Source organism: Sorex araneus, chromosome 9 (genome assembly GCF_027595985.1).
Source record: "Sorex araneus isolate mSorAra2 chromosome 9, mSorAra2.pri, whole genome shotgun sequence".
NCBI lineage: Eukaryota > Metazoa > Chordata > Mammalia > Eulipotyphla > Soricidae > Sorex > Sorex araneus.
Window position 1 is genome coordinate 40199859 of NC_073310.1, and position 27671 is coordinate 40227529.

The 27671-nt window shown below is 40.7% G+C and overlaps 1 protein-coding gene across 2 annotated transcripts in view; it reads right to left on the reverse strand.

Moving 5' to 3' along the window:
- Positions 1-27671, reverse strand: part of SMYD3 (SET and MYND domain containing 3) — an 836228-nt gene that overhangs the window by 172090 nt on the left and 636467 nt on the right. For both annotated transcript variants that reach the window (XM_004605437.3, XM_055147656.1), the window contains 2 exons: positions 3617-3684; positions 1769-1871 (listed from right to left, as the gene is read on the reverse strand). In XM_004605437.3, coding sequence (XP_004605494.2) covers positions 1769-1871; positions 3617-3684 — 171 coding nt within the window. The remainder of the gene's footprint in view (positions 1-1768; positions 1872-3616; positions 3685-27671) is intronic.

Sequence of the window (27671 nt, forward strand, 5' to 3'; positions counted from 1 at the left end):
AAACAAGACGGCATGAGGAGTAAATCTTCTTTTGTTGAGAATCTACTCTGATAAGCACCATAAGAGAATATATCTGAGTCTGCAGGGCTTGATGCTGAGCATAACTATTTTGTACAAGGCACTGGAAGAACATCCTTATTGTTACAGAGGTGGGAAAAGAAGGAAGTAATAGAGTAAAGAAAGTAAAACCACCATGAGGGAGATGTTGTTTTCCTCCCTCAAATAAATGAAAACCAACCAAAAATAGTAACTGGCTGCCAAGTCTAGAAAACAGGTACAAGAAAATTACTTTTATGTTTCTAAAAAATCCCAAGCATTTCTTAATAGCTTCAGTAGTTGCTTATCATATTTATCCTGGTTTATAATGTTTTGTAAAACATCATGATTTTGATCGTCAGTAGCACACCATCATCATCAACAACAACAACAACAACAACCGTCATTTCTCAGTTCCCAAGTATTGTTCAAAACAAACATGGGTTTCCTTCCTTACCAGCCTTGAAGTCATATAGGACCCCAGAAAAAAAAAAAATCTAAATTCTTATATTTTGAGCTATATCCTAGTGTACTTAGGACAATGGTCCTAAGAACTGGAAATTTAATAAATGGCTACATAAGAGACAGTTTATTCAGTTGAAAACCAGTTTGGAGCAAGTTTTATCAAAGCCAAATCCCTGTCTATATAAAATATGGTACCTTCGAGTTTAGCTTGTTATTGGCTGAGTGCTGCATAAATGTTATAAAAGCTTATGATACTCTGTTTTCCTTGCAATAAATATCCACTTTAGCAAATTGGAAAGCAGAAGAAACTGAGTTCTTAAAAGCATAAATATCTATAACCCAGAACTCAGCAAGGATATAACTGTAAAACCTTGCCCAGGTTGAAGTTTTGCAGCCTTGGAGTGTCCCATCAAAAGCTGCTCAGCTTTCTGAGAAGGTTTCCAATGAAGAAGCTGGCTTGGAAGTCTGAAATACTGAAAGGGTCAAAGCCAGTTCACCATTGAAGGTTGCATCCCTTGTCCTCTATTCCCTAAGCATTTCTTGCTTGAACAGTCATCCAGAAATGTTGATAGGTTTGTAAAGGCTCAGTGCTGGCCTGTTTGCTGTCTTACAACCAGAAAATAAAAGTCACCTTCAAAACGTGATGAGCTGCCAGAAGAGTGAGCCAACCCCAGGGACTTCACTCACCAGCTGGGCTGCCTGCCCTGAGCAAGGAAGGACACGCGTCGTGATAGGTGAAGGCTACTGAGCTATCAAGTGCACATGGCCCATGCCCTGTGTCCTCTCTCCCATAGATATTACGGGGACTTGCCATCATTCAGGGAAAGAGTGGTTTTAAAAAGAAATCAGCCTTTCTGTGTATTGGGGGGTTGCTCACCTTCAAGTGGTACCCAGAGGCCTGCAGAACAACTAGGCCACACATTTGGGTGGTTGGGCCAGTGATGCGGTGTTTTTTCTTCCAGAAGTGGACCTTTTTTGGAGGTCCATGGGATATTGTGGTTCCAACTTGGGGTATCACAGGATTTGGGGGCTTCAACTTGGGTCTTGGCACATGCTAGGCATACACCTCAGACTGCTGAGTTAACTTGCCAGTCCCCAGCCCATTTTTAATTTGGGAGAAAGAATGACAGGTGAGTTGAGAAAAAGGCATTCGGGATCCTTTTCCTTAGTAGAAAGACAATGATGAGCTATTCCTCAGGCACAGCTGGTTTTAGGGAAGGGCCATGTGGGAAGGTCAGACAGACAGAGGGAAACACAGGTCTCTTACCTCCTCTCCGGCCTGGATATCGCGGACTGCACGCAGTAAGAGGTGGGGTCCATTGAACACAATTGAACAGTTGGGGTCACAGCTGTGATTGAGCAAAGACATACTAGAGGGAAAAAAGAACGGGGGGAGATTAGCATGACTCAGTAGTCAAACCTATATAGTTAATAAGTGCGGTGGGCAAAAGACACTTTAATTTGGGGGAGGGGGACAGGTAAGTTGGCAGAGCTCCGGAGGCTGTCACAGCATTGTCAAGAGCTCATTTCATATAAAGCCAAATACTCCCCAGTGGCAGCTAAGAACAGCAGTCTGTTAATAAGAGCATTTTCTAAGTCTTACTTGTGGGGGTTGGGAGGTGGTGGGGGGAGACAGCAGCCCATGAGGCCGGCCAAAAACTGCCTCACAGTTGGCTTTTTTTTTTTTTTTAAATAATCTCTTACACAAAAGGATGCAGCAGTAATCACTGCAGCCAAGATCCTTCTGACCTTTCCCACACAGGATCTCATTTGTTGAGCTCCTTTGCAGGAATTGCCACCTTTGTTAGAACATGTTACAGCTACAAGAAGAATAATTAGGTGTACTTCCTCTAAAAGAGAAAGCTGAGGTTATCTTGCTAACTAGGTCCTGACGCATTCTGGGCCAAGGCCCAATCATTTCATTTCCTTGGAAGCACTTAAAAAAAAATAACCATCTGTGGAAGGGAAAGAATTTAAGCTGCCACCATATTTGTAATAATAAATACAAACACTGCAAGCATTTATATGTATTTAAAGCACTGTCTTAGCACTTGAACATGCTTATCCAATTTAATCACCATGTTAATTTTATGACAAACATTTAGAGATGAAAACGCTGATACATGAAGTGAAGTTACTTGCCCATTGACACGCAAGTAAGTAGTAAGTGAATTTGACTCAGAAAGTCTGAAGTCAGCACTCCTTAATCTGAACTATTCTACGTGACTACTTATTTTCTTTATGAAGGACCTCCCTAGCGGTGGTCAGGGGCTACTGGCGTATAGCCACAGTGCTCAGGGGTGTCATGCAATGCTGCAGACCAAACTCAGGACCTTGAGCATATAAAGCATGCACTATATGGCTTCTCTTAGTTATATCTCCCCAGTGATATAATTCTTTTAGTTATATTTCCCCAGTGCCTATGCTACCATTTTTTCAGAACCAATACCAATAGCTCTGGGTTTATAACATATGCTTTAATAACACAAGGTGAGTCCTTAGAGTCACAATATAAAAATGGATATTTGCATTTGGACCCTAAAAGAGCAAAAACAAAATGAGACTAGGAGCATCTCCGGGGTTCAGGTGAACTAAAGTTCAGTGATAAAGGTCACATCAGTGATCATCAGAGAGAGCACTTCAGAGGGCTAAACCTCCACAGTTTCTTGCTTCCCAAAGAAACTGGGTTTTAAACACACTAAGTCACAGACAAAATGAGCCCATTGGTTCAGTGCTGTGAGTCTGGTGAAATAATCATGTGATTTGGCTTTGGAGGTTGGAAAATCAGATCAACGAAGAGGTGGGGGAATAATCAAATCTCAGTCTGATGATTTACTTAAACCCACAATCCTCAACTTCTTCCCCAAAGTTCCTGTGAACAAGAATTTAGGTCTGAGGTCTGCCCCTTTGCTAATATCATGATATATAATGTGGGGTTGTAAAATCACTTTCTTTAAACTTAACATTTTCCATTTTCTTTAATCTAACTTTGTGTTTCAATCTTGGTGCTTGAATCAACTGTTGCAGTAGATTTTCTAACTAATTCCAAAAGTTGAAGGATCTAGGTGGGAAATAATGTTGTTTCTTCCAGTAAATGAAACACTGTCCATTGTACCTCGGATACAGGCCAACCCCGACTTCCTGCATCTCTGCATTACAGATGGAGAAAGAATTGCAGATCACCTGTAAAAACAAGGAGAGAAAACAGGGATCACCAGAGTCACCTAAGAAACTGCATAAGCAAAAGAACACACATGTTCCAAATCAAATCCAGAAGTCTTTTAGCAGTTCCTGTAAAAAAGACATAGGTGAAACACGGATACATTTTCATTTGCCAAAAAACATATCTGGGACACATTTTTCTTAATGTTAAATAGTTAAGTGCAGAAATACATATAATGTGTTACACACTCATACAAAAACATAATACAGAAACACCTAGGTCTTATAAGTTCATTCAATTCTCTCCCCCAAAGTTACAGTTGGGTGAAATGTCATTTCTTTTAAGATACAGGAAATTTATGTTGATAACTAGATTATAATTCATCATATACTATGATGTTCTGATACTGCGAGAGTGGAAGGGTGGAGTGTCAGGTGAATTAGTTTGTTGGTCACTTAAATCTTGGAGGCTGGAGTGATAGCATAGTAGGTAGGGCATTTCACCGGAACTCGGTCAAACCTGGTTCGATTCCCAGCATCTCATATGGTCCCCCGAACACTGCTAGGAGTAATTCCTGAGTGCAGAGCCAGGAGTAACCCCTGAGCATTGCTGGGTGTGGCCCAAAAAAGAAGAATAAATCTTGCCCAAGGGAAAGGTATCTAATCAAAATAGATATTGGGGAAGCTAAGGGTTGGATATAGCAGATAAAAGAAAATCCCTAACCAATCTCTCTGTCTGTCCCTCCCTCCCTCCCTCCCTCCCTCCCTCCCTCCCTCCCTCTCCTTTTCCCTCTCTCCTCCCCTTACCTATGCCCAGACAGACAACAGCACCAGGGCCATGTAGGACTCCTACACTCAGATGGTAAGACAGCAAGATATCAACCATGCTCACATGGCCATGGTGGAGACAGGAAAGCCAAGGGGACAGGAAGCCACTGGTCCTAGAGAGACCCAGTGATGCTACAGAGAAGCAAACCCCTCCACCAAAGGGACAGAGATAACAGGTTTTAGACGTAGCTGCAGATTTCAGACTAGGAAAGTGTACACTGAATAGAGAACAGTATAAGGACAACAGTATTCTACACCAAAGATGAGCAGACCGTGAGGGAGAGGAATGAGGATGCCATATATGAAACTGAACATCAAGAAACAGGATGAGTGATATCAGACGCTGGTAAAAGAGAGGCCTGGGCATTAGGGAGGGACCTGGACCCATTCACTTGAACTGTACAATAAACTAACTTCTTAAGTTCCTGAGTTTTGTATGCCAATCTTTCATGTAATTTTCAAGAACCCTGATATTGTAACAATTTCATAACAATAATACTGTAATAGAACAGATCGTATCAGTAATATACTATATATCAGTGATATACTATGATAGACTAGAACTTATCAGCATTTTTTATGCAAGCTGCCTGTAATTTCCAGTACTTCAGTGTAGGGTAGTACACCATCAGCAGCTTGTCTTTTATTCCTAGGAACAGTGAAATTGATTCAAGCTGGTGAAAACCACAGGACTCAAGAACAGAACCTCTAAGTCTTGGCCACATATCAGTACCTCCAGCAGGTAGTGGGATAGAGCAGCTAAGGAAAAACAAAACAAAACATGTTTCTTCCTTCATGGAGCTTAAGTTATGGTGGAGAAAGACAGAAAATAACTCGGAAAAAGTCACACATGTATAAATACAAAGAAAGAAATAAGATAAAGGAATAGAGGAAAAAATGCTTAGAAAGCTTTAGGACAAGGAGCAAGAGGAGAAAATGGAGAAGGAGGAGAAGAAGAAGAGGAAGAGGAAGGGAAGGGGAAGAGGAAGCAGGAAAAAAGGAAGAGGAAGGGAAAGGGAAGAGGAAGACGAAGCAGGAAGAAAAGGAAAAGGAAGAGGAAGGAGGAGGAAGAGAAGAAGAAGAAAAGAAAAAAGGAAAAAAGAATTATGACCATCATCAGGTGTGCAAGTGCCCATGTACATTTCCAAATGATGGGATTTTACTTCATGATTCAATGTGTAAAAACCCTGGGTTAGGAATGTTCTTGGGTATAAATAACAGAAAAAGGTTGGTATGGTAAAAAAGTCAACAGAAGAAGAGGGGTATGATATGAGATCAGAGAAGTATTTAGATCACATAGGGGCTTAAAATCAAGATCAGATACTACTGTTCATGTTAAAGAATGTCACTGGCTAGATTCTGTGCCAACGAGTGAATGGATGTGATTGCTGTTTTGAAAGATTTACTCTGGCTGATCTGGAAAGAGTGGGGTAAAGAGAGGCAACAGTGGAAGTATAGGAAACATTAGGAGGCCAATACCATAGACTAAGGGAGCAGGATAGTGGTTTAGATGTTGGTAATGGAAGTGGAGAGAAATAGGTGGCTAAGCCAACAGGATTTACTCATGAACTGCTTTGGGCAATAAAAAGAGTCAAGGGTAACACTTGAATTCTTTGCCTGGACAAGCAGATGATAGTTGCTATTTGTGAGTATGAAAGGAATACGCTTGGTTGCAAGGAGCTGGTAGGAGTTCAGTGGTTCTGTTTAGGTTCTTTCATGTTTGAAATGGCCTATTGAATGAGCAACTGAAATTCTGAGGAGCAGTTAGGGGGGACAAAAACGAACAAAGTCAAGGAAGAAAACAGAAGAGGCTACTACAGACTTGAGATGAGCCTCTTTCAACAAATGGATGCTGACTTGCTCTTACAGTTTTTGTAAAGGAAAAAGCAGCAACAATGAATTTCTCTAAATCAGGTTTATATGAAAGAACGTCAAGTATGAAAAAGCATTCAGTCCTTGGAGACACTTCCACTGCTGCAAACAGCTCTTCTATGAAATCTAGTACAACCTATCATGATTTGGCTTTTTCTTTTTTCCTCTAAAAGTCTGACAAAACCTGTTTCAAATGAGAAAGTAAATTGATGTAGTTATATTTTAAACACACACTGGTTAAATTGCTTTAAGGATACATGTTTCATATTAAGCTGCAACAGCCTCTACATATTTATGTGTAGAATGGATGGTAAAAAGACAGGACAAAGATCCTGTGTTTTCTTTTTGAAACTTAAAACATTATAAAATTATTTGAGAGTTGTAGGATAACATAGTCTCAGGTAGTTTAGGTTTATTGGGTTACTCCCATTACAGTGCTCCCATTCCTCTTTTCCTCTTTGTTTATTTGTTGCTTCTTTCTTAGTGTTCTGTTGACTTGTAAATACTGTTTTTCTCTTCTCCTTGAGTCCTTTGCATAGTTTATTCAGAGCAATGTCCTCTTTGTATGGACACAGGAAGACTTAGCAAATGCTTTTATAACCTGGGAGTCATTTTTGACTCTACATGATATTTTCCTCCTGGGCATCTGTTCTCTCGACCTAAGCCTCAGCTGCCCTTGCTTCCTGGCACCCCCAGGGACAGGGTCCCGACGAGGGACGACATGGGCCCAGGGCAAGTGGTGAGTTGTGTGCTAGCCTGGCATCGAAATGGGCCTGGCCAAAGTGCCTAATGCTTAACTGTAAGTTGAGAGCTTGATCATGGACAAATGTTGTCATGAACCAAACAGTGATAACTAGATTTGGACCCTGCTGGGGTAAGGAATGATTGATCTGGCCTGAGTGCTGTGGTCTGAGTCTGTGGCAAGATGTTGCCAGGAGAGCTGCCTTGCAAGCCTCAATGTATCTCTTTCTATGTCCATACAAAAATAACTAGTATTAAGATGTTAAGTGTTTGGACTAAGGAAAGGAAAAAAAAAACTTAAGAGTCAGGAAGGGCTTTGGAATGCCCTGCCCTCAGGAAGGGCTTTCTTATGTTGATTTTGCTATCTGGCTGGGTGTAGCCTCCAGGGCAAGGTGGGAGAGAGAAGAGGAGGAGAGAATAGAGAAGGAGAGAGGCTGGAGTTGATGCAGAGAGAGGCCAGACCAGGGAGTGCGGCAGATGAGAAAGATGGAAGACTGAATAAATGGTAACTAATCAGCAACCAGCTTGGTCCTCGTTCTTCCTTTGCCTGTCCTTGGCCAACGGCTGTCCCGATCCAGCCCATACATAGCGGTTCCAGAGCACTGAACGTGGAAGGTGAGACACAGCCGCCCGGAGAGCCTGCAGTGCACACGCCCGTTGGTGTGCTTTAGTTTTTTACAGCGAATGAAAGACATTTCACACATTAAAAAAATTGCACATCAAGGGGATAGCCATGGGGTAAGGTGCTTGTTTTGCATGCAGTCAACTCCAGTTTGATCCCTGATACCATAGATGGTCCGCCAAGCACCACCAGGTGTGAACCCGGAGCACAGACACTTGTTGCCCCAATTAAAACAAAAACAAACAAACCTCCCCAGATAACCAAAGAAATCCTGAGAAAAAAAGATAGAAGGTATTGTATTCCCTGACTTTAAACTATGCCACAAAGCTATGTAGTAAGCAAAACATTGTGGGACTTTATAAAAGCAGACACTCAAACCAATGGAATAGAGTTGCAAGCCCAGAAGCAAATATTTTTACATATAAAAAATTATTTAACAACAAAAGAGCTAGATGCAATAAGTGGGGAAAGGGAAGGAAATTCTCTTTAACAGATGTTTTTGAAAAAACAGCCACATGCAAAAAAAGCTGTAACTTCTACTATATAAATAATTAACCAAAATGGATTAAAGACTTTATTTTAGACCCAAATCTATAAAATGCAAGGAAAACATATATAGAACTATTATCTCCACTTCAAAGATTCAACTTAATTGGCAAATAAAAGCAAATATAAATAAATACAACTACATCGAACAAAAAGTTTCTGCACTATTAAATAAACTATAGTGAAAATAAAAAGATATACCACAGTTAGGAAAGAAAATTTTCACATCATACTTCTGCATAGAGCTAATAGTCAGATATATTAAGCGTCACAAAATTCAACAACTAGAAACAATCTTATCACAAAGTAGAAATAGCGTGGGGACAAAGTGGTGCACAGGATAGAGTGGTGGGCAGGGTATTTGCGTTGCATGCAGCTGACCTGGTTCACTCCTTGGCATTCCATATGATCTCTGGAGCCCATGAGGCATGATCCCTGAGTGTCAAAGCCAGGAATAAGTCCTGAGCTTAGGCAGGTGTGATCACCAAAAGAAAATGAAAGAAATAACAGCTGAACAAATACTTCCTGAAGACATACAGATGGCCACCAGGCATATGAAAAAAAGTGCTCCTTATTACTGATTATCAGGAAAATGAACATCAGAATGACACTGTGGTGTTATTTTACACCAGTAAGAATAGGCTATATTAAGAAGCCTGGAAACAATCAGTGATGGCAAGAAAGTGAAAAAGGAACCTCTAATCACTGTTGGTGGGAATAAAATCTAGTTCAGTCTGCATGGAAAAAAGTGAGATTTCTCAAATAGATGGAAATATATAGAACTACCTTATAATACAGTAATTCCACTCCTAGCATCTATCCCAAGAATATAGAATCACTAATTTGAAAACATATTTGAACTTCAATGTTCCTTTGAAAGCTATTTAAGATAGTCAATATCTGGAAACAGCCCAAGTTCTCAACAAAAGATAAATGGATAAATTATGGTATATGAACACAATGGAATATTACTCAGCTATAACACAAGACAAAACCTTGTCTTTTGCTGTGGCTTAGATGGAGCTAGAAGACATCATCACTGTAGCACTGTAGTCCCATTGTTCATTGATTTGCTCGAGTGGCACCAGTAACATCTCCATTGTGAGACTTGCTGTTACTGTTTTTGGCATATCAAAGAAGACATCATAAGCAAAAAAAGCCAGAAGGAGAAAACCAAATATCAGGTAATCACATTCAAATGTGTAACACAGAGAACAAAACAAGGGAATACACAATGGCCCATTATGAAACAAGCCCTGGGGCCAGAGCACTAGGACAATGGGTAGAGCACTTGCCTTGCACACAGTTGACCTAGATTTGATCCCTGGCATGTCATATGTCCACCTGAATGAGTCAGGAATGATCCCTGAGCACCTCCAGGAGTGGCCAAAAAACAAAACATAAAAACAAACAAACAAACAACAACAACAACAACAAAAGCAGCCAAACCCTAAGGCACTACCTAGGTAATTGAGTTTACCCAAGATTGGGAAGGCAGGTTGAGGGTGATCTGGCTGCAACACTTGTCACCCCACTGATCGCCAAGGTTGATTCGGCTGATCTGGCTGGTTAGGTGGGTGTTCTCTTCCTTTCTCACTGTCCCATGTGCATTTCTCCCGAAGCTGCGGGCTCTGTTCCTGTTGGTCTTTCTTTCCAGAACAGAGAGAGACCACTATGAGCAGCTGGGTGCCTGGCTAGAACCTCCAAATAAGTTCTCAAGAATTGGGAAGTCAGAGAGGGTGTTATGGGCAAGAAAAAATCTAGGGAAAGTGGCCGAGAGGATAATGGCATTGTGGTGGCAGGTGAAATGCAATTCAAAACACAAATATTAATACTACTGTCAGCCTTGATAACCGCAATTAAAAAAAAAAACAGGAGTGAGATCCCTAACATAAACACGTCCAAACAAGTAACGTTAAAGAAATGTGCATTCCCTGGGAACACCATGGCTGAGTGAGGGAGAGCTCCAACTGCAAGCTGAGCTGAGGGCCACACCCACAACCCTGGGGTCACTGCAACAACAGGAGCAACAAATCACAGGGAAGGAAGAGCAGGAGGAAGGCAGAAGGCTTTTCTCCGGAGCATATTCTTCCTCTTTCACATAAACTGATGTTTCATTAAACTTTTTTTCATAATTTGCTTACCTCCTGGGGCCCTCCTATATACTTAGTTGATATTTTTCCATGTATGTGATGGGCTGGAGCAATAGCACAGTGGGTAGGGCATTTGCCTTACACACGGCCAACCCAGGTTCGATTCTTCCACCCCTCTCGGAGAGCCCGGCAAGTTACCGAAAGTATCTCGCCCATATGACAGAGCCTGGCAAGCTGCCCATGGAGTATTTGATATGCCAAAACAGTAACAACAAATCTCACAATGGAGATGTTACTGGTGCCCGCTCAAACAAACAGATGAGCAATGGGATGACAGTGGTGGAGTGATATGTGATGGACTAGAGCGATAGCACAGCAAGTAGGGCGTTTGCCTTGCACGAAGCCAATCGGGGTTCGATTCCTCCACCCCACTCAGAAAGCCTGGCAAGCCACCGAGACTATCTCGCCCGCAAGGCGGAGGCTGGCAAGCTCCCCATGGTGTATTTGATATGCCAGGAACAGTAACAAGTCTCACAATGGAGATGTTACTGGTGCCCGCTAGAGCAAATTGATGAGCAATGTGATGACAGTGATATGTGATGAGTCAACTTGTCTTTCTTGATATTTTGTCCCCTCCATTGATCCTTTCTTTACTTTTTTCTGCTTTTGCTTTTTGTTAGTCCAGAAGAATGGCAAACCAGAACAATGGGAGCAGACTTGGAGGGAGGATTAATTTACAAGTGAAGAGGCAGAGTTTCTTAAATGACAAAAGCACAAACCCTGGGAGAACCACAAACCCTGGGCTTCAGGAGTGTTTGAGAAGGTTTACAATAGTAAAGATGGTTATGGCATCTGCTTTCATTTCATTTTTTAAACAATAAATGAAAGAGTTACTACCATCTATTTTTCCTTCATCAGGTAGCAGCTGCAGAGCTGTTTGACCAGTGAGCAGCCTTGAGGGTGGAAGAAAGGATTCTGCTCATGATTGGGACAACAAGAGGTCTCATTGCTCCATGGCTGGTCCTGTGGCCTTCTGAGAATAATTTTCCACTATTTCTCTCTCATGTCATACTCTTAGCAAAGCTAGTGGGCCACCAGTAGCAAATATGTTGGGAGACAAGTGAAGAAGGAACATAAAAATGATAACTGTATCAATTTGACCTAAGTGCCTCCATGTAATAACTTTTATGTGGTTGAAATTCTTATAAAGCACCTCAAGATGTCTCTAGTATTTAAAAAATGGCAGCAAGCGAACATATAATGAATATATAATCTCCCTTTTAGCAGATGGCATGAAGACTATTAAAGTCTCTAGCGTGTTATTTGAAAGGTACTTGCACCCAGCCACCTAAAACATTCTCTCTTATCTCGTCATTTAGAAACAGAATGCTAAAAATTTAAAATCTAATCTAGTTGGTTTCTTAATGCTAAGCATCAAGTCATGAAAGCATAATATAAAGCCCAAGTCAAAAATATTCATTTAGGAGCTGGAGAGATAGTATAGCTAGTAAGGCATTTGCTTTGAACATGCCCAAACCGGGTTCAATTTCTGGCACCCTATATGGGTCCCCCAAGCACCACCAGGAATAATTCTTGAGTGAAGAGCCCGTAGTAATCCCTAAGCATTGCCAAGTGTTACATATATACGTATTTATTAATACATATATAATAATACATATATATGTGCTAATATTGAAGAAACCCTATTGGATGGGAGAAAATATTCACACACCACACATGTGACACACACTGCTGTCCACTCCTAGCAACTCATGCCACAAAAGAAAAAGAAGATAAAAAACAACCAGTACTGAGAAAGATATTGAAAAAAAAAAAACTCATTCACTGATGGTGGGAATACCATCTGGTTCCACCTCAATAGAAAATAGTATGGTGATAGGTTATTTCTTTTAAAAGATGAAGATAAAATTTCCATATGACCCAGCTATTCCACTCCTTGATATCTAATCCCAGGAAAACAAAACTATTAAGTTAATAATGTTTTATGTATATGTGTCAATAATATATAACACAGCTATGTTTATTGTGGTTCTACTTATTACTGCCAAAGATTTGGAAATAACACAAGCACACAACAACAGATGAGTGGATATGTGGCATATAATACATATTCAGATGTAAAATATATAAATATATGACTCAACTATGAGAAAAGATGAAGTCTTGCCTTTGAGATTACTTGCGTGGAACTAGAAAGTATCTGGTTAAGAGAGTCACAAATTAGATAACATGCTTACTTGTAGATGGACGTGAAGCAAGGGATAGAACAGACAAAGATGCAGAACAAAGAAATAGAATAGATAATTTCCAGTGCAAACAGACCCTGATATTCTTCCAGCAGAACTGAGTCTGCCAAGCCAGAGAGGTGAGGTGGAGAGCAAAGGAACTAAGGACACTGGTGGAGGGAGATGGTATTCTAGGGAGTGGGTGTGTGCAGTGTGCCTAAAATATTAATATTGTACTATTGTAAAGTATGGTAACTCATTTTACAAACATTTACAAATATAGTGATGCACATTCATTTTGTATGACTAAGAACATATTAAGCCATGCACACCACTGTTAAATGGAAAAAATAAAATTTATCTGTAAAATAGTAAAAATATTAAAGATTTTATAAAGGCATTTTATAAGCCAAGTAAAATAAAAACTAATTTTACTTGGCAAAATTTCTTCACCTCATCCACTACAATCATATACATGAAAATGTATCTTTCCAGACCCTGGAAAATTCAAAATGTCCTACTTCCACAGCTATTCTGGTGTCACATTATTTCTGTGGTTTCAAGTGGTGCATGTTAGACATACAAAATAGTAATGACTTACTAAGGCTAAATCATTATTCAGGCCAGTATCATAAGTATGAAAGCCGCAATAATAAAACTTTACTTCCTATTTTATATCTCCTCCAAGGTCAAATTAGCACAGTTAACAAATGAAAATTCACAGAATGAGGTTCTTTATGATGATGTGTTTACTTTCTTAAATCCAACCACATTTTAATTTTTCTAAGGGTCCTACTCATAGAAGTTGTTACACCTTAAACAATTGTCCTTGGTAATAAAAATCATGCACGAATGTGTTCATAGTTCTTTCTGCAAGGATGCCACCTGGCATTTTACCTACTTAAAAATCATCAGAAGAAAGAGCACTTACTATGGATGTCTGTCAAATACATATAAAAGTATAAAACTCTATAACATGATTTCCATTGTTTAATTTTCCTCCCACATCCTGCAGCTCAGAACTACTATGATGGTCTTAAATAATTTATTACAGAATAGAGTTGGTTTCCATAGTGCTGCTATGAGCTTTTCAGTTTTTTTCCACTTAAGGATTTCATTTAGCCATGCTCCTATCCAAAAAGTTTGTATCACAATGAGTTCAACTTTCTCTCGTAGATTACACACACTTAGGGATTCTTTTGTTCAACATGAATTTCCATAAATGTTCTCTTACATGATCATCTAGTTTCATTATTCTCTTTCCATGCAATTGAAACAAAAATCCACCCCAGGCAATGCCAGTGTTCTGCACTATAATTTGTCTTAGTTCCAGCACTAAATTCCTAAGTGAAGTATGCTAGGTGCTACGTATCACCTGACTGAGGCTGAATTGGATATAGCAGAGTGTGGCTCAAATCATCTGTGTTTTTCCATCAAGCTAATGGAGAAAAGAAAACTACAGAAAAACATGCATATGAAAGACAAAACTGAACACTAACCAACTGCCTCACGTAATCCCCAAATGAAAGATAAATTCAAGTGTGAGCAGAGGCTGCTCTATGTAGAAATTAAGGTAACTATTCTCTCCAGGAGAAATTAAGGCAGCTAAGGGTATGTCATACTGATTGTACTTGACATCTCGGGGAACAAAACCCCAGAAGCATATATTTTCGCAATCTAGCCCATGAGGTGTGCGTGACTCATCCATAAGCTGCATGGGCCTGCAGAAGGGTGTCAGCGGGACAAAGCTTCTGGCAGGCAGTGGCAAAAAGTGAAGAAGCATGTCAAGGGTCAGGGGTCAGCCCTTTGGCACTTCTCGTGTGTCCCAGGTCCCGAGACACTACATGATGAGCCAGGTGGGCAGGAGTTCAAGAGGAAAGGACACCACAGACAAGAGAGCGGATACTTGAATTATTCAATCCAGTCTGCACGAGTTGGTTCCAGGTTCACACTCAAATTGAGCTCTGCTGCATTCAGAAATTTCAAAAGAAGTGAAGGATAAAAAGGATTCACAGCTTCACCACTTCTTCCCTTGATACCCCACTTATTTTCTAGAGGCAGCTCATAAAAAAAAGTTCTTTCTCCTTTCCTCTAATCACTGTTACAGAGCCAGAAACACAAAAGAGACTGGAAGGATTTCATAGCAATGACATGATTTGATCATTTGTCTTTACTTCTGGTGCCATTTGACATTTAAGAATCACAGGGAGGACATACCACGGTCCATGGCCACTGCTCTGTAAGCTCATCTACAGCCTTGATCTGGAGATTCATAAATAAATCTTGAAAGAGGTCAACCAGCCACAAAAAATTCTCAGATACCAGTCCCTATCTGAAACGTCAGGGCGAGCTTGGGATGGGGGTGGGCCAGATCCTGTCCTACCAAATCCAAGACAGCTGCTCCCACACCCCAAAGCTGCCATGCCTCCAGCCAGACTGCCTAGTAAACTATTCTGGATTTTCTGGAGTGACATAACCAACACTGACATCCCAGTAGTAACACACCAGATTGGATGAGATGTACAGTAGAAAACAGTCAATCTCCACACACACAAAATAAAATAATGCAGAAGGTTTAACTTGCAACAGTTTAGCAAAACCTCAGACAAGGACAGTGTATCACTTGTATCACTTGTCATCCCATTGATCTTCGATTTGCTTGAGTGGGCACCAGTAACGTCTCCATATGTCCCTGTCGCGTGCTAGTGTAGCCCAATGATATCTGCTCACTCCAGGGACAGGAAGAGCCTCAAATCATTCATTCAGGGTTTTGACAAAGTAGTCTGACCATTTCATTGGTGGGTGGCCACTCGGTCTTTTGATGTCCCATGGAATGCAGTCGGTAACAGCTCTAGTTCAGCGGTCATCTCTGAATCGCATTACATGTCCGGCCCATCTGATTTTTGATGTCTTGGCAAATGAGACAGCGTCTCTGATTCTTGACCATCGACGGAGGTCGGAACTCCGGATTCTTTCTCTCACCTGAGTGAGACGTGATACTCCTAGCATAGCTCTTTCAATTCCTCTTTGGGATACCCAAATAGCGTTCTCATCCTGTTTGCGTAGAGCCCAGGTCTCTGAGGTCATTAGGGCAGGAAGAATCGTGGAATTGAAAAGATGTGCCTGGAGTCGGAGGTTCTTTGTCCTCTTAACCACTTCTTCGATGCTCTTGAAGGTATTCCACACTGCTCTCTTCCTCCAGCGCAGTCTTGGCGCCAAGTCGTTCCTCATATTGAATTCTTGACCCAAGTACACACAGTTCCTGCATTCGGAGATGTTTGTTCCATTGAGAGCAAATGGAACGTCAGGGGCTAGTTTGTTTTTCATGAGCATCGTCTTGTTGAGGTTCAGCTGCAGTCTGACCTTTCCACACTCGCGGTTGAAGTCGGCCAGCATTTGTGCCGCTTGGCTAATGTTTGGCGTTATGAGAACAATGTCATCAGCGAAGTGGAGGTGGTGTAGTTCCCATGGTGAGGTTCCACAATTTTCCCCCAAAAAAATTTTTGGCTTTTTGGGCTACATCCAGTGATGCTCAGGGGTAACTCCTAGCTCTGCACTCAGGAATTACTGCTGGTGGTGCTGAGGGGGCCATATGGGATGCTGGGGATCAAACCTGGGTCTGCTGTGTACAAGGCAAATGCCCTACCTGCTGTACTATCGCTCCGGGCCTTCACAAATATTTTTTCTACAGAAATATATATTTTTAATATTCCATTCACCATTTACTGGTAACTTGGCTACCTCTATTAGTGGTAATAAGGAATATAAAATAAATTATTGTGGGCCTGCTAATGGGCGCAGGCTTAAGGGGTGGTTGGTAAAATAATGACAATGGTGGAGGGAAGGTGACAGTGGTGGTGGGATTGGTGTTGGAATACTGAATGTAACCAATCATCATGAACAACTTTGAAAATTGCATGGTGTTTAAATAAATGGAGGAAAACAAACAAAAGAGATCATAAGTAATACAGAGGGGTGACCCAGGGTGGGGGGTGTGGGTGATCTGGTGATGGGAGGTAAGGTGACTGTGAGTAGCAAGACCATAAATGTCAACACCATTGTAATCACATTATCTTAACTAGAAGAAATTTAAAAAAATTAAATAGAAAAAAGAACCACTGCATAAACAAATCAATGGTATTAATACTAGTCTCTGTCCTGACAGTTTTCTTGAACTGGGAACCGATATTTAGTATCTGCACCACTCAATGGGTACTTAGTATAAAGTCTAAACTTCTTTCATTTACAGAAAAGATAGTGGCTTGCTCTTCTAGCCCATGTTCTCCTTTGAATACCTTTGAATATGTATCTCACTGTCTCTGCTTCTTTACTTGCTTATTTCTACTCTGGAGAACCCTGTGCTCTCTTTGAACACATTTACCCTCTTTGTCTCCTCACATCTTTCTAAGCAAGTTTTGTTTAATAAAATCGACCTTGCTTGGGGGGTATGGTACTGCCAGCAGATCAACCTGTACCTCTGGGTAAGTGCTTCAGTAGCCTGATGGTACCTTTAGGCTTCCTGAAGCCCCAAAATTGCTTCTGTGCTTCTGGCCAGACCCCAACAACTTGGGACCAAATTTCCCAAAATATTAAATGTCCAAAGTTAGGTATGTGGGAGCCACACCCACAAATCACCTCTGGCTCAGCTATATAAGCTCATTTATCAGTCTTGCTCCAGAGACCCATAAATAAATCTCAAAAAAAGATCAAAAGCCACAGTCAATCTTGGACCCATGCAAGGCAAAAGAGACCAGGGTAAACCGAAGGGGGGTGGGTCAGCCTGGTGCCCACCCAAGCAGAGTCCTTTGCAGGTGCTTTCTTCCACAATCCAAAAGCACCGCCATGCCTCTGGTGGAGCGCCAATGTCTCAGGATGGACCTCACTAAGATGTAATCTACTGAAAATTCAGGTATGGGGTTTTGTGACTGAAATTTCCAGGATTTCTCAGGGTTGGGATGGGCTACCTTCCCCCTTCTCCCTGTACTTCTGGAAGCCTTGGCGGCCATGTCTATAACCTTAAGCTGCTTCCCAGTTTAAAAAGCTACTCCAGCCTTACCTTCCCAATAAAAATACAGAACACCCTGAACAAACATGATGACCTCTTAGTACCTGTATTGAAAACTATAATGCACAAAAAGAAAGAGAGAAAGAAGAAAAGTGCCTACCATTTCACAGAGAGAATGTAGATTTAAAAAAAAATTTTTTTTTTAATTGAATCACTGTGAGATACACAGTTACAAAGTTGTTCATGACTGGGTTTCAGTCATACAATGTTCCAACACCTATCCATTCACCAGTTTATAATTCCCACCACCAACGTTCCCCGTTTTCCTCCTGCCACTCCCAACCCCCTATCCTGGCCTACTTTGATGTCAGGCACTTTCTTTTTTCTCTCTCTTGTTCTCTTTCTCTCCAAAGAATAGATTTTTCTTCCCTTTCTCCTTCCTCCCCAGCTCAGACTGGTCTGATGGACTAAGTGTGCTCAAAAATGTTTGCCAAATTAATAAATATGACTTGAGTTCATTGAATAAGGAACATGACTTTGCTAAATTTTGTGACTTCTGTGTAGAATCATTGATAAAGCAAAGCTATCACTATTTTGCAAAAAAATTAAGTTTTCTATAGGCTCCTTCCTTTGTCCTTCTCCCCTGCTCCATCCCTTTCACAATAAACAGTCAGCAACCTGCACAGGTTCTGTTACGAAGTTATAAGAAGGTATAAGGAAATAACTCAGCCATGTATGACTCTTAGAAGTAAAGGAAAGCCAGAAAACCTTCCAATAAGTCATAAATAAAGCCATCACCACAGGTGAAGACGCAGCTGAAGAGAGCATGCCAAAGAAGCTATTTGGGACCTGGAAGCGTGAGTATAACTCAAACTCCTTATTCTTTATGTGCTCAGAGTGAGGAAATATCAACTTTGTTAGGTATTCTAAAAATCCTATCTTTAGATTGAATAAAAATAGCATTCACATCATGCCTTTATGAAGCACTCTGATCTCCCAAAGTCGAGGGAGGCAACATCTGATAATGCCTGACATAAAAGGAAACACTGAGATGAAAAGGAATAAGTACTTAGGGGTTTGCCACAGTAAGTGGCACAAAATACCCAAAATACCCACCTCATTTCTTTAGTCCAAAAAATACTTAGTAACCCTCTAGAATGTAGCCTATTCTCATTCCTGTCACTGAAAGTGGAGAGGAGAAAAAAAAAAGCAAAGCAATATTAAAGGTGGTACTGCCTAAAGTGCCACGACTTAACTATTGTTTCTGAAGCAACAGGAAGATATAAGAAAGGTGGAATAAAGTAAATCTAAAGAGGATAAGTGTCCCTCCAGAAGGGATGGTTTTGGGTGCGCTGTAAACCCACATGCAAACTGTGTGTTTGAAAGAATTGAAAATTGCATGCCCAAGCCCAGTCTTTTCCAACACAGCCAAGGTATCACCCAAAGCCAAAGTCTTGCGTGACATCTGACATCTCTAGGGTGCTACACTTTTAAGGAATCTATATTCATTATATCTTGTTCTCCAGCCGCTCCTAAGGGAGCAAATCATACAGCATTGCCATTTGAAATATGAGGAATGGCTACACTATTCCAGCTCTGTGTATTCCCCTGCTCTTTCAACAGCAAAATTCAGTTTTCCAATAGAATTTCAGCATAAACTCAAGAACAGAAGAATTCTACAGAAGGCAGATTAGTGCAGAGGGTGAAAATCAAAGACTCAGTGTTGTGTCTTGGGGCTCATAGGAATAGAGATCAGGGACCACAGAGATAGTTCTAGGCTTAAAGCCTTGCAGAAGGTGAATCTGGGTTCTATACCCGGCACAACATATGGTCCCCCAGGCACCGCCAGTTGTGATTCTTGAGCACACAGGCAGGAATAGTCTTGAGCACTGCCAGGAAGGGAGGAAAGAAGAGAGGGAGGAACGAAAGGAGGGAGGAAGGAAAGGAGGGAGGGAGGGAGGGAGGGAGGGAGGGAGGGAGGGAGAAAGGAAGGAAGGAAGGAAGGAAAGGAGGAAGGAAGGAAGGAAGGAAGGAAGGAAGGAAGGAAGGAAGGAAGGAAGGAAGGAAGGAAGGAAGGAAAGAAGGAAGGAAGGAGAAAGGAAGGAAGGAAGAAAGGAAGGAAGGAAGGAAGGAAGGAAGGAAGGAAGGAAGGAAGGAAGGAAGGAAGGAAGGAAGGAAGGAAGGAAGGAAGGAGAAAGGAAGGAAGGAAGGAAGGAAGGAAAAAGGAAGGAAGGAAGGAAGGAAAGAAGGAAGGAAGGAAGGAAGGAAGGAAGGAAGGAAGGAAGGAAGGAAGGAAGGAAGGAAGGAAGGAAGGAAGGAAGGAAGGGAGAAGCTGTCCACCCATTTATTAAAAATTATTCATGGTGCTAGGTACTATGGAGGAAGGCAAAATAATGACCTGCTTTTCACTATTGAACTGGTTACCATTTGCACTGAGTGATCCAAGGAAATATCAATGTAAAAATGTCATGTTATTCTCTAATTCTGACAAATTTCAGCCTTTCTCAGTCAAAGATTATTTTCCTGACTATTGACCATATTTCTTGGTAAGTCACTCTGTCAAAGTACAAGTTGCAATAATGCAGGGCAGCACTCTAATCTGTCAGATCAATTTAGAAACGCATGATTCTGCTGCTCCTCCACACCCTGGGAGACGTGCTGGCCTCTCTCCACTCTGATCAGCCACACGAAGGATTGCTGAGGATTACTGGAGACCACCTGGGAGACAAAAAGTAGTATGGATGGCCTTTGAATTTTCCATTCTCCCACTGTCTAAATGCAGCCAGTCACCACTACCAAATTAGTACCACACAAAAGGAATTTTCTCTCTTGAATGGCGGCTGGAAAGATAAATCAGCTAGAAAAGAGCAGGGGCTAAAGGAAGAAAGAGAATGCCTTGGTACTTTGTCATGTGAATGTCACAATATTTGCAGTCATTCATACATGGAAAGATCAGAGATAGATTGTAAAGACACCTCCCCTCCCATATCCACCAACCCCAAATAAACCTGATTGTCTCCTTTCATTTCCTTGGTTCCTTGTTTCTTCCCAACTGATTATATTTTTTAAAATAATGTGTAAATAGCATTTGTATTGGGGAAATGTGTTAAATTATGCATGTGCCTGCATTTCTGCACTGTTGACCAATTTGTTTTAATTAGGGAGAGCTCAGAAAATAAATCTATAAGCCAAAGGAGTTGTGAGGATTAAGTGAGATAATATGTAGAGGTCTAGCTATAAAACCAAGCTCCCGGAAGCATGTGGTCGTGATGTGGCTGTGCTATATTTAATAGCCTAGTTCTCCCTCTTGGAGAACCTGAGAAGCTACTGAGAATCTATTACCTGCTTGGGAGAGCCTGGAAAGCTCCCTGTGGCATATTCATATCCTAAATACAGTAGCAGATATATACATACCTCTTGGAGAGCCTGGCAAGCTACCCGTGGCATATTCGATATGCCAAAAACAGTAACGATAGCTCTCATTCTCCTGACCCTGAAAGAGCCTCCAATCATTGGGAAAGACGAGTAAGGAGAGGCTGCTAAAATCTCAGAGCTGAGTGTAATAGAGACATTACTGGTGCACGCTCGAGTATATAGATGAACAACGGGATGACAGTGATACAGTGATACAGTGAATATGTATAGGTATCAAAATGACTCCTAGCACATTGGAAGCTTAGGTGGTGGATAATTAACATGATCTCAGGACACAATAATGGTAAGATGCACCATTAGATAATGTACCACTAGCAAAATATATTAAGGAATAAACTATGCCAGATTATCAGTTAAAAAACAGATTCCAATTTCAGATATACAAATATGTGAAAATATATGCATCTTGGAATTAACAAAATACGTGTCCCCCAGGTTCTTGAAAGAATATTGGTCAAGATCCATATAACTGATATCTGTGTAGAACACCTTACTGCATTATAGTTATCTTTGGGCCCTGGGTTTCTTACCAACTCTCTGTCACTGCACAGATCTGATTGTTCCCCTTGAGTCACAGCATCTCCCAAAGGTAGGCAGTTCTTTGTTTTCTCTATCCTCTGGTCAGTTTTCAGTTAACAGACTAACATATGTCACTCAAAATCTAAAATACGACCTTGCTATAAAGTTACGCTGCTTGTACTCTGAAGGCAACAAAATACAGATGTTCTCAACATAGTCTTTCAACACTGAGTTAAGTAAGAGAATTTCTTTTGGAACAGAATTTAAATTAGTTTACTTTAAAACCCAAGTTCTTATTTTCCCTCACCTACCACAGAGCCTCTCAAAGTAAAAGCACTTATGAGGCTCGTCTGGGCAGAGAAGTTGAAGGTAGATGTCAAAATCATTCCTCTTTTACCTGACAAGTCATACTTGATTTTTCTAACTATGTGTCGAACTTTATGGACTCTCGGTTGGCAGTGGACCTTAAAACAACCTATTAGGAAACTGAAGAAAGATACACAGGGACATATCCTAGAAATTAAGTAGGAGCTGAGGAAAAATCAGGACCCACTGTTAATGCATATCACCAATGCAGAACCAGCCAGACTCTTTGGTGGCCAAGAGCTCACTAATTTCCTTGGTTATACAAAGATCCGAGTGAATTTTGCACTCTCAGGTGATTTTGCCATGATACTCATATACCTGTCAGAAATCTTTATACAAATATTTTTCATAACTAGATAATTCCTAATATTAAAAATCAGGTTATGCTGTTTGATTAAAATTAGATTTGATGAAAACCAAATTGTGCTGCTTTGATTATGTGGTCTGTTCCCCCATCTACTTTTCCCCACAATGCTGTTTTTCTTCTGCATTCACTGTCACTGTATCACTGTCATCCCATTGCTCATTGATTTGCTCGAGCGGGCACCAGTAACATCTCCATTGTGACACTCGTTACTGTTTTTGGCATATCAAATACGCCACGAGTAGCTTTCCAGGTTCTGCCCTTCGGGTGAGATACTCTCCAAGAGGAGCGGGGGGGAATCTAACTCGAGTCAGCCATGTGCAAGGCAAATGCCCTACCCACTGTGCTATCGCTCCAGCCCCATCGTTTTTAATCACCATTGTTCCTGTATCACTGCCACAAAGAAGAAACATCTGATTGTCCTAACTTGTAGGACTCCATAGTCACTCTACAGCCGAAGATCACAAATGTATAAGGCAAGTTCTTCTTTTCTTGGGTTACATACATGTATAATGTGCTATTTTCAGAAAAGTAAAATTCAACATGATTTTTCCCCTGCCCCTCTACTCTTATTTTACAAATACTCTGTTCTCCTTTCCCCCCTCAGCATCTAAATACAAATCAGAACACATTCACTAAAGGAATCAGAATTTGATAACCACAGCAAGCATAAATGAATATGCATATGTGAAGTTTCTAATGTTAAATTCAGAGAAAATGAATAACAACAATCCAAATGAAAATTTACTGAAGGGGAGAAATCAATGAAAGCATTACCAATGAAAGCTAATTCTAAACAACTGAAATGCAAGGATCACTTTGGGAAATGGAGCGAAAACAAAAGAGAAGGACATGGGGCATGAAAAGAAGAGAATTAGAAAATGGAATTGAGGACCAAAAAAGTTTTACAGATGCAAAGGAAGAAGTATTAGAATTGCAATCACATATTGCTTTGTCATAAAGAAAAATAACAGGTTGACAATAGAGAAAAATTCACAATGAATTTACATGGCTGTTGGTGTAGTTCAGTTTGATAAATCAGACTTGATCTTCAGAAGCAATTGAATGAATTGGCAACTTATACATAAGCCTGAGTATAGGTGACAGGCACCATTGTTACCTTTGTTCTGAGCAAAGTGAGAAAAGTGTGAGGCTAGCTCCTCAGATATTCCTGTTGATGAGTAATGAAAGGAAACCCGCTGCTATGTCTTGTTGACCTTCATGCTCTCCTCGCGCCCCCCCACCACCAAAAATATGAAAGTCAACATGGATGGACAATGTGCTCTTACAGTTCAGTGGTTAGAGACCAGGTTTTCACGCAGTTATTGACAAACATAGCACTGGCTACCCACCATGATGGAGAATGTAAAACTTTTCATAAAATGATGAGTCTGGACTCCCTTATATACAGCATCCCATTTCAACAAAAGCACCTGAACAGATTCAAATGCTTCTTATTATGCCATGGTGGGTACATACCTTGATGCTGTATCAAGATAAAGACTAAGTATCTTGAACTTCAGAAGGTGCTAGATTCCTAACAGAAAGGTAGTTATCAGTGTAGGTAGCAATTAGAGGCTGTGCAGGAGGCTGCAAAAACTGAAACAAAGGAACAGTAGGCATGTAATCATGAAATCCCCCAAACACCTCTGAAAGTGAAAAAAATAAACACCTTTGAGTAAAGTGCTACTTCCCCAAAGAGGAATTCCAGATAGGCTTCTTCAGTCATAAACTGTGATCAGAGTCTCAGGAGAAAGAAACAAGGTTAGCGGGAACATTTTTTTCCTTCTAGATTTAAAGTTAGTACACTGGGAACTTTGCCGACACATTCATATACAGAACTCCAAAATCCTTATATTAACCAAAAGTATTTTCATGATACTACTCTGAAGAAAGTCAAGTAAGTAAATCTCAAAAAATATAGCCTATAAGGTAGGCTTGGTTTAAACAAAAGCTCTGTTCATGCTTTCCAAAAATTCTGTCTTGCGATCATTTAAACACACTACTATGAGGTCAAGAATTTCCACACCTTGTAAGATTAAAATGTGTTTGGTAAACTGTATCTACTAAAGCACAACAGAACTCAGAAAGGTGTTTAAGAATAATGGAAAATCTTTTATTTCAGCATTTATTTTTTAACTTTTTGTGTCATACCTGGCAGTGCTCAGGTGTTACTCCCAGGTCTACACTCAGGAATTATTCCTGGAGATGCTTGGGGAACCAAATGGGATGCTGTGGATCGAACCTGAGTCAGCCGTGTGCAAGGCAAACATCCTACCCACTGTACCATCACTCCAGCCCCCTCGTTTCAGCATTTAAAATAAAAACTAAACAAAACATTCCCACCCCCTACCCACAGTTGTCACTCTCCATCTATCTTTTCTATAATCCATTCATTAAACTCCCGTTACATACATTCATTTTCAGAACAATGTGATTTTGTAGGAAGAAAAATATGGAGTCAAGGAGATGGCTCAAAGGGCCGCAGCACATGCATGAGGGAACCTGGGTTTGGTATGCTAGACTGACTGCATGGTGCCAGAGTGCTTTTGGAAGTGGACTCCAGAGAGTGGGGAGAAGACTCCAGGTAATGGGATGGAAGGAGGAAGGGAGGGAGGGAGGGAGGAAGGAAGGAAGGAAGGAAGGAAGGAAGGAAGGAAGGAAGGAAGGAAGGAAGGAAGGAAGGAAGGAAGGAAGGAAGGAAGGAAGGAAGGAAGGAAGGGTGTCTAGTTTAAGAGATTTCAAAATAAATTTTTCTTCATATAGACTCAGGAGGTCTGGGTGTGACTCATAGTGATTCTCTGCCAACTATGCCTGTGGGTCACTGCTAGGGCCCAGTGCTTGCAGTGTTGTTTGTACCCTGCAATGCCAGGGACCACCTGGACCACCCCAGGGGAGTTTAGAGGTCTTGAGGGCTATACTCAGTGGTACTTGGAAGGCCATGTGATGCCAGGAACTAGAACTGGGTTGAGTGCATGTAAGGGATGTGTGCTGACCTTTGTACTATCTCCCCAGGCCAAGATATTCTTCAGCATGATATTCAGCTAGCCATAAATTGTCCTCACCCTACTTTTCCACTGTACCCAATACACTGTTTTAGCAATGCTAGCTTCTTTGTCCTTCCTCAGTCATGTAGCTTTATACTGCTGTTCATAGGGTTTCTTCTTTTAAAAGATACCTTAATTGCTATGTTGTTCGTAATTTCATTCATCTTTCAAAACCCAGGAAGAAGCTTTCTTATGTCCTATTAGTTTTATTTCCCTTTAATCTTGTAGCATTTTATTCATTTATTAACTACAGCATTTACAACAGTTCACTTTCAATTGAAGCTAATTATGCTAAGTCCATCTCTACAACTAGATTCTTTTTTTTTTAACCTTGCTGTTCTATAAATTCACAAATTTTATTCCACAGAGATTATATCTTTCTCACCAAGATTTCTTTTTTACATTTTTTTAATAATTTATTTATTTTTAATTAGAGAATCACCGTGAGGGTACAGTTACAGATTTATACACTTTTGTGCTTATACTTCCCTCATACAAAGTTCGGAAACCCATTCCTTCACCAGTGCCCATTCTCCACCACCCGTAAACCCAGCGTCCCTCCCACCCTCCCCAATCCCATCTCCCCCCCAACCCACCCTGCCACTGTGGCAGGGCATTCCCTTCTGTTCTCTCTCTCTAATTAGCTGTTGTGGTTTGCAATAAAGGTGTTGAGTGGCCGCTGTGCTCAGTCTCTAGCCCTCATTCAGCCCGCAACTCCCTTCCCCCACATGGCCTTGACTACAATGTAGTTGGTGATCGCTTCTCTGAGTTGCCCTTTCCCCGGAACGTGAGGCCAGCCTCGAAGCCATGGGGTCAACCTCCTGGTACTTATTTCTACAGTTCTTGGGTATTAGTCTCCCACTCTGATATTCTATATACCATAGATGAGTGCAGTCTTTCTATGTCTGTCTCTCTCTTTCTGACTCATTTCACTCAGCATGAAACTTTTCATGCCCATCCACTTAATGGTATATAAAGCACTGGTTGAACTCTACAAGAAGAAAACATCCAACCCCATCAAAAAATGGGGCGAAGAAATGAACAGAAACTTTACCAAGGAAGAAATACGAATGGCCAAAAGGCACATGAAAAAGTGCTCTGCATCACTAATCATCAGAGAGATGCAGATCAAAACAACCATGAGATACCACCTCACACCACAGAGATTAGCACACATCCAAAAGAACAAAAGCAACTGCTGTTGGAGAGGATGTGGGGAGAAAGGGACCCTTCTTCACTGCTGGTGGGAATGCCGACTGGTTCAGCCCTTCTGGAAAACAATTTGGACGATTCTCAAAAAATTAGATATTGAATTCCCATTTGACCCAGCAATACCACTGCTGGGAATATATCCCAGAGAGGCAAAAAAGTACAATCGAAACAACATCTGCACATGTATTTTCATTGCAGCACTGTTTACAATAGCCAGAATCTGGAAAAAACCCGAATGCCCCAAAACGGATGACTGGTTGAGGAAACTTTGGTACATCTATACAATGGAATACTATGCAGCTGTTAGAAAAAAGGAAGTCAAGAATTTTCTACAACTAGATTCTAAGCAACTGAATTATGATTTATAACCCTATCTCTTTTAAAAATTATTTTAAGAGATTAAAATATATCTTAATATAAGTACAACAATGTAAGTGCTATAAATGAATATATAGATGTGCAGATTACATTTATAATGAATTCTAGATTTTATTTATCTTGGAACTCACCCAGAGAAACTGCCATACCTTGAATATTGATAAAACAAAGTAATATCCTCTGTGCTCCTTCCCATTTACTTTCTCCTATCCTAGAAGTAATCACTATTTTAATTTTGTGATTCTTATTCCTTTGTTTTATAATAATCTTATCCCATATGCACACATGCCTGAACAACATATTGTTTAGTTTTGCATGCTCCTAGTTTCTTACAGATGAAGTTATACTGTTTGTTATTTTTTAACTTGCTTGGTTTTGTTTTCTCAACATTATGCTTCTAAGATTCACATATGTTGATAGTAATAGCAATAACTCACTCATTTTCACTACCTAAGAGAACCTCTTGCAAATGAGCTCTGAAAGATTCATACTAGTCTCTCTCATAACAGGCGCTCCAATAAATATAATTTTGAATAGATAAGATATGTGAACTTGAAGGGAAAAAGGTATCTGGTTCATCATGACTTTTCCCTCCAAGTCCAGGTTTTTATGATGCTCAATAAATATCTCAGACAATCATCCATAAAACCAAGTTAGTCAAGGCTGGAGCAATAGCACAGCGGGTACGGCGTTTGCCTTGCACGTGGTCGGCCCAGGTTCGATTCCCAGCATCC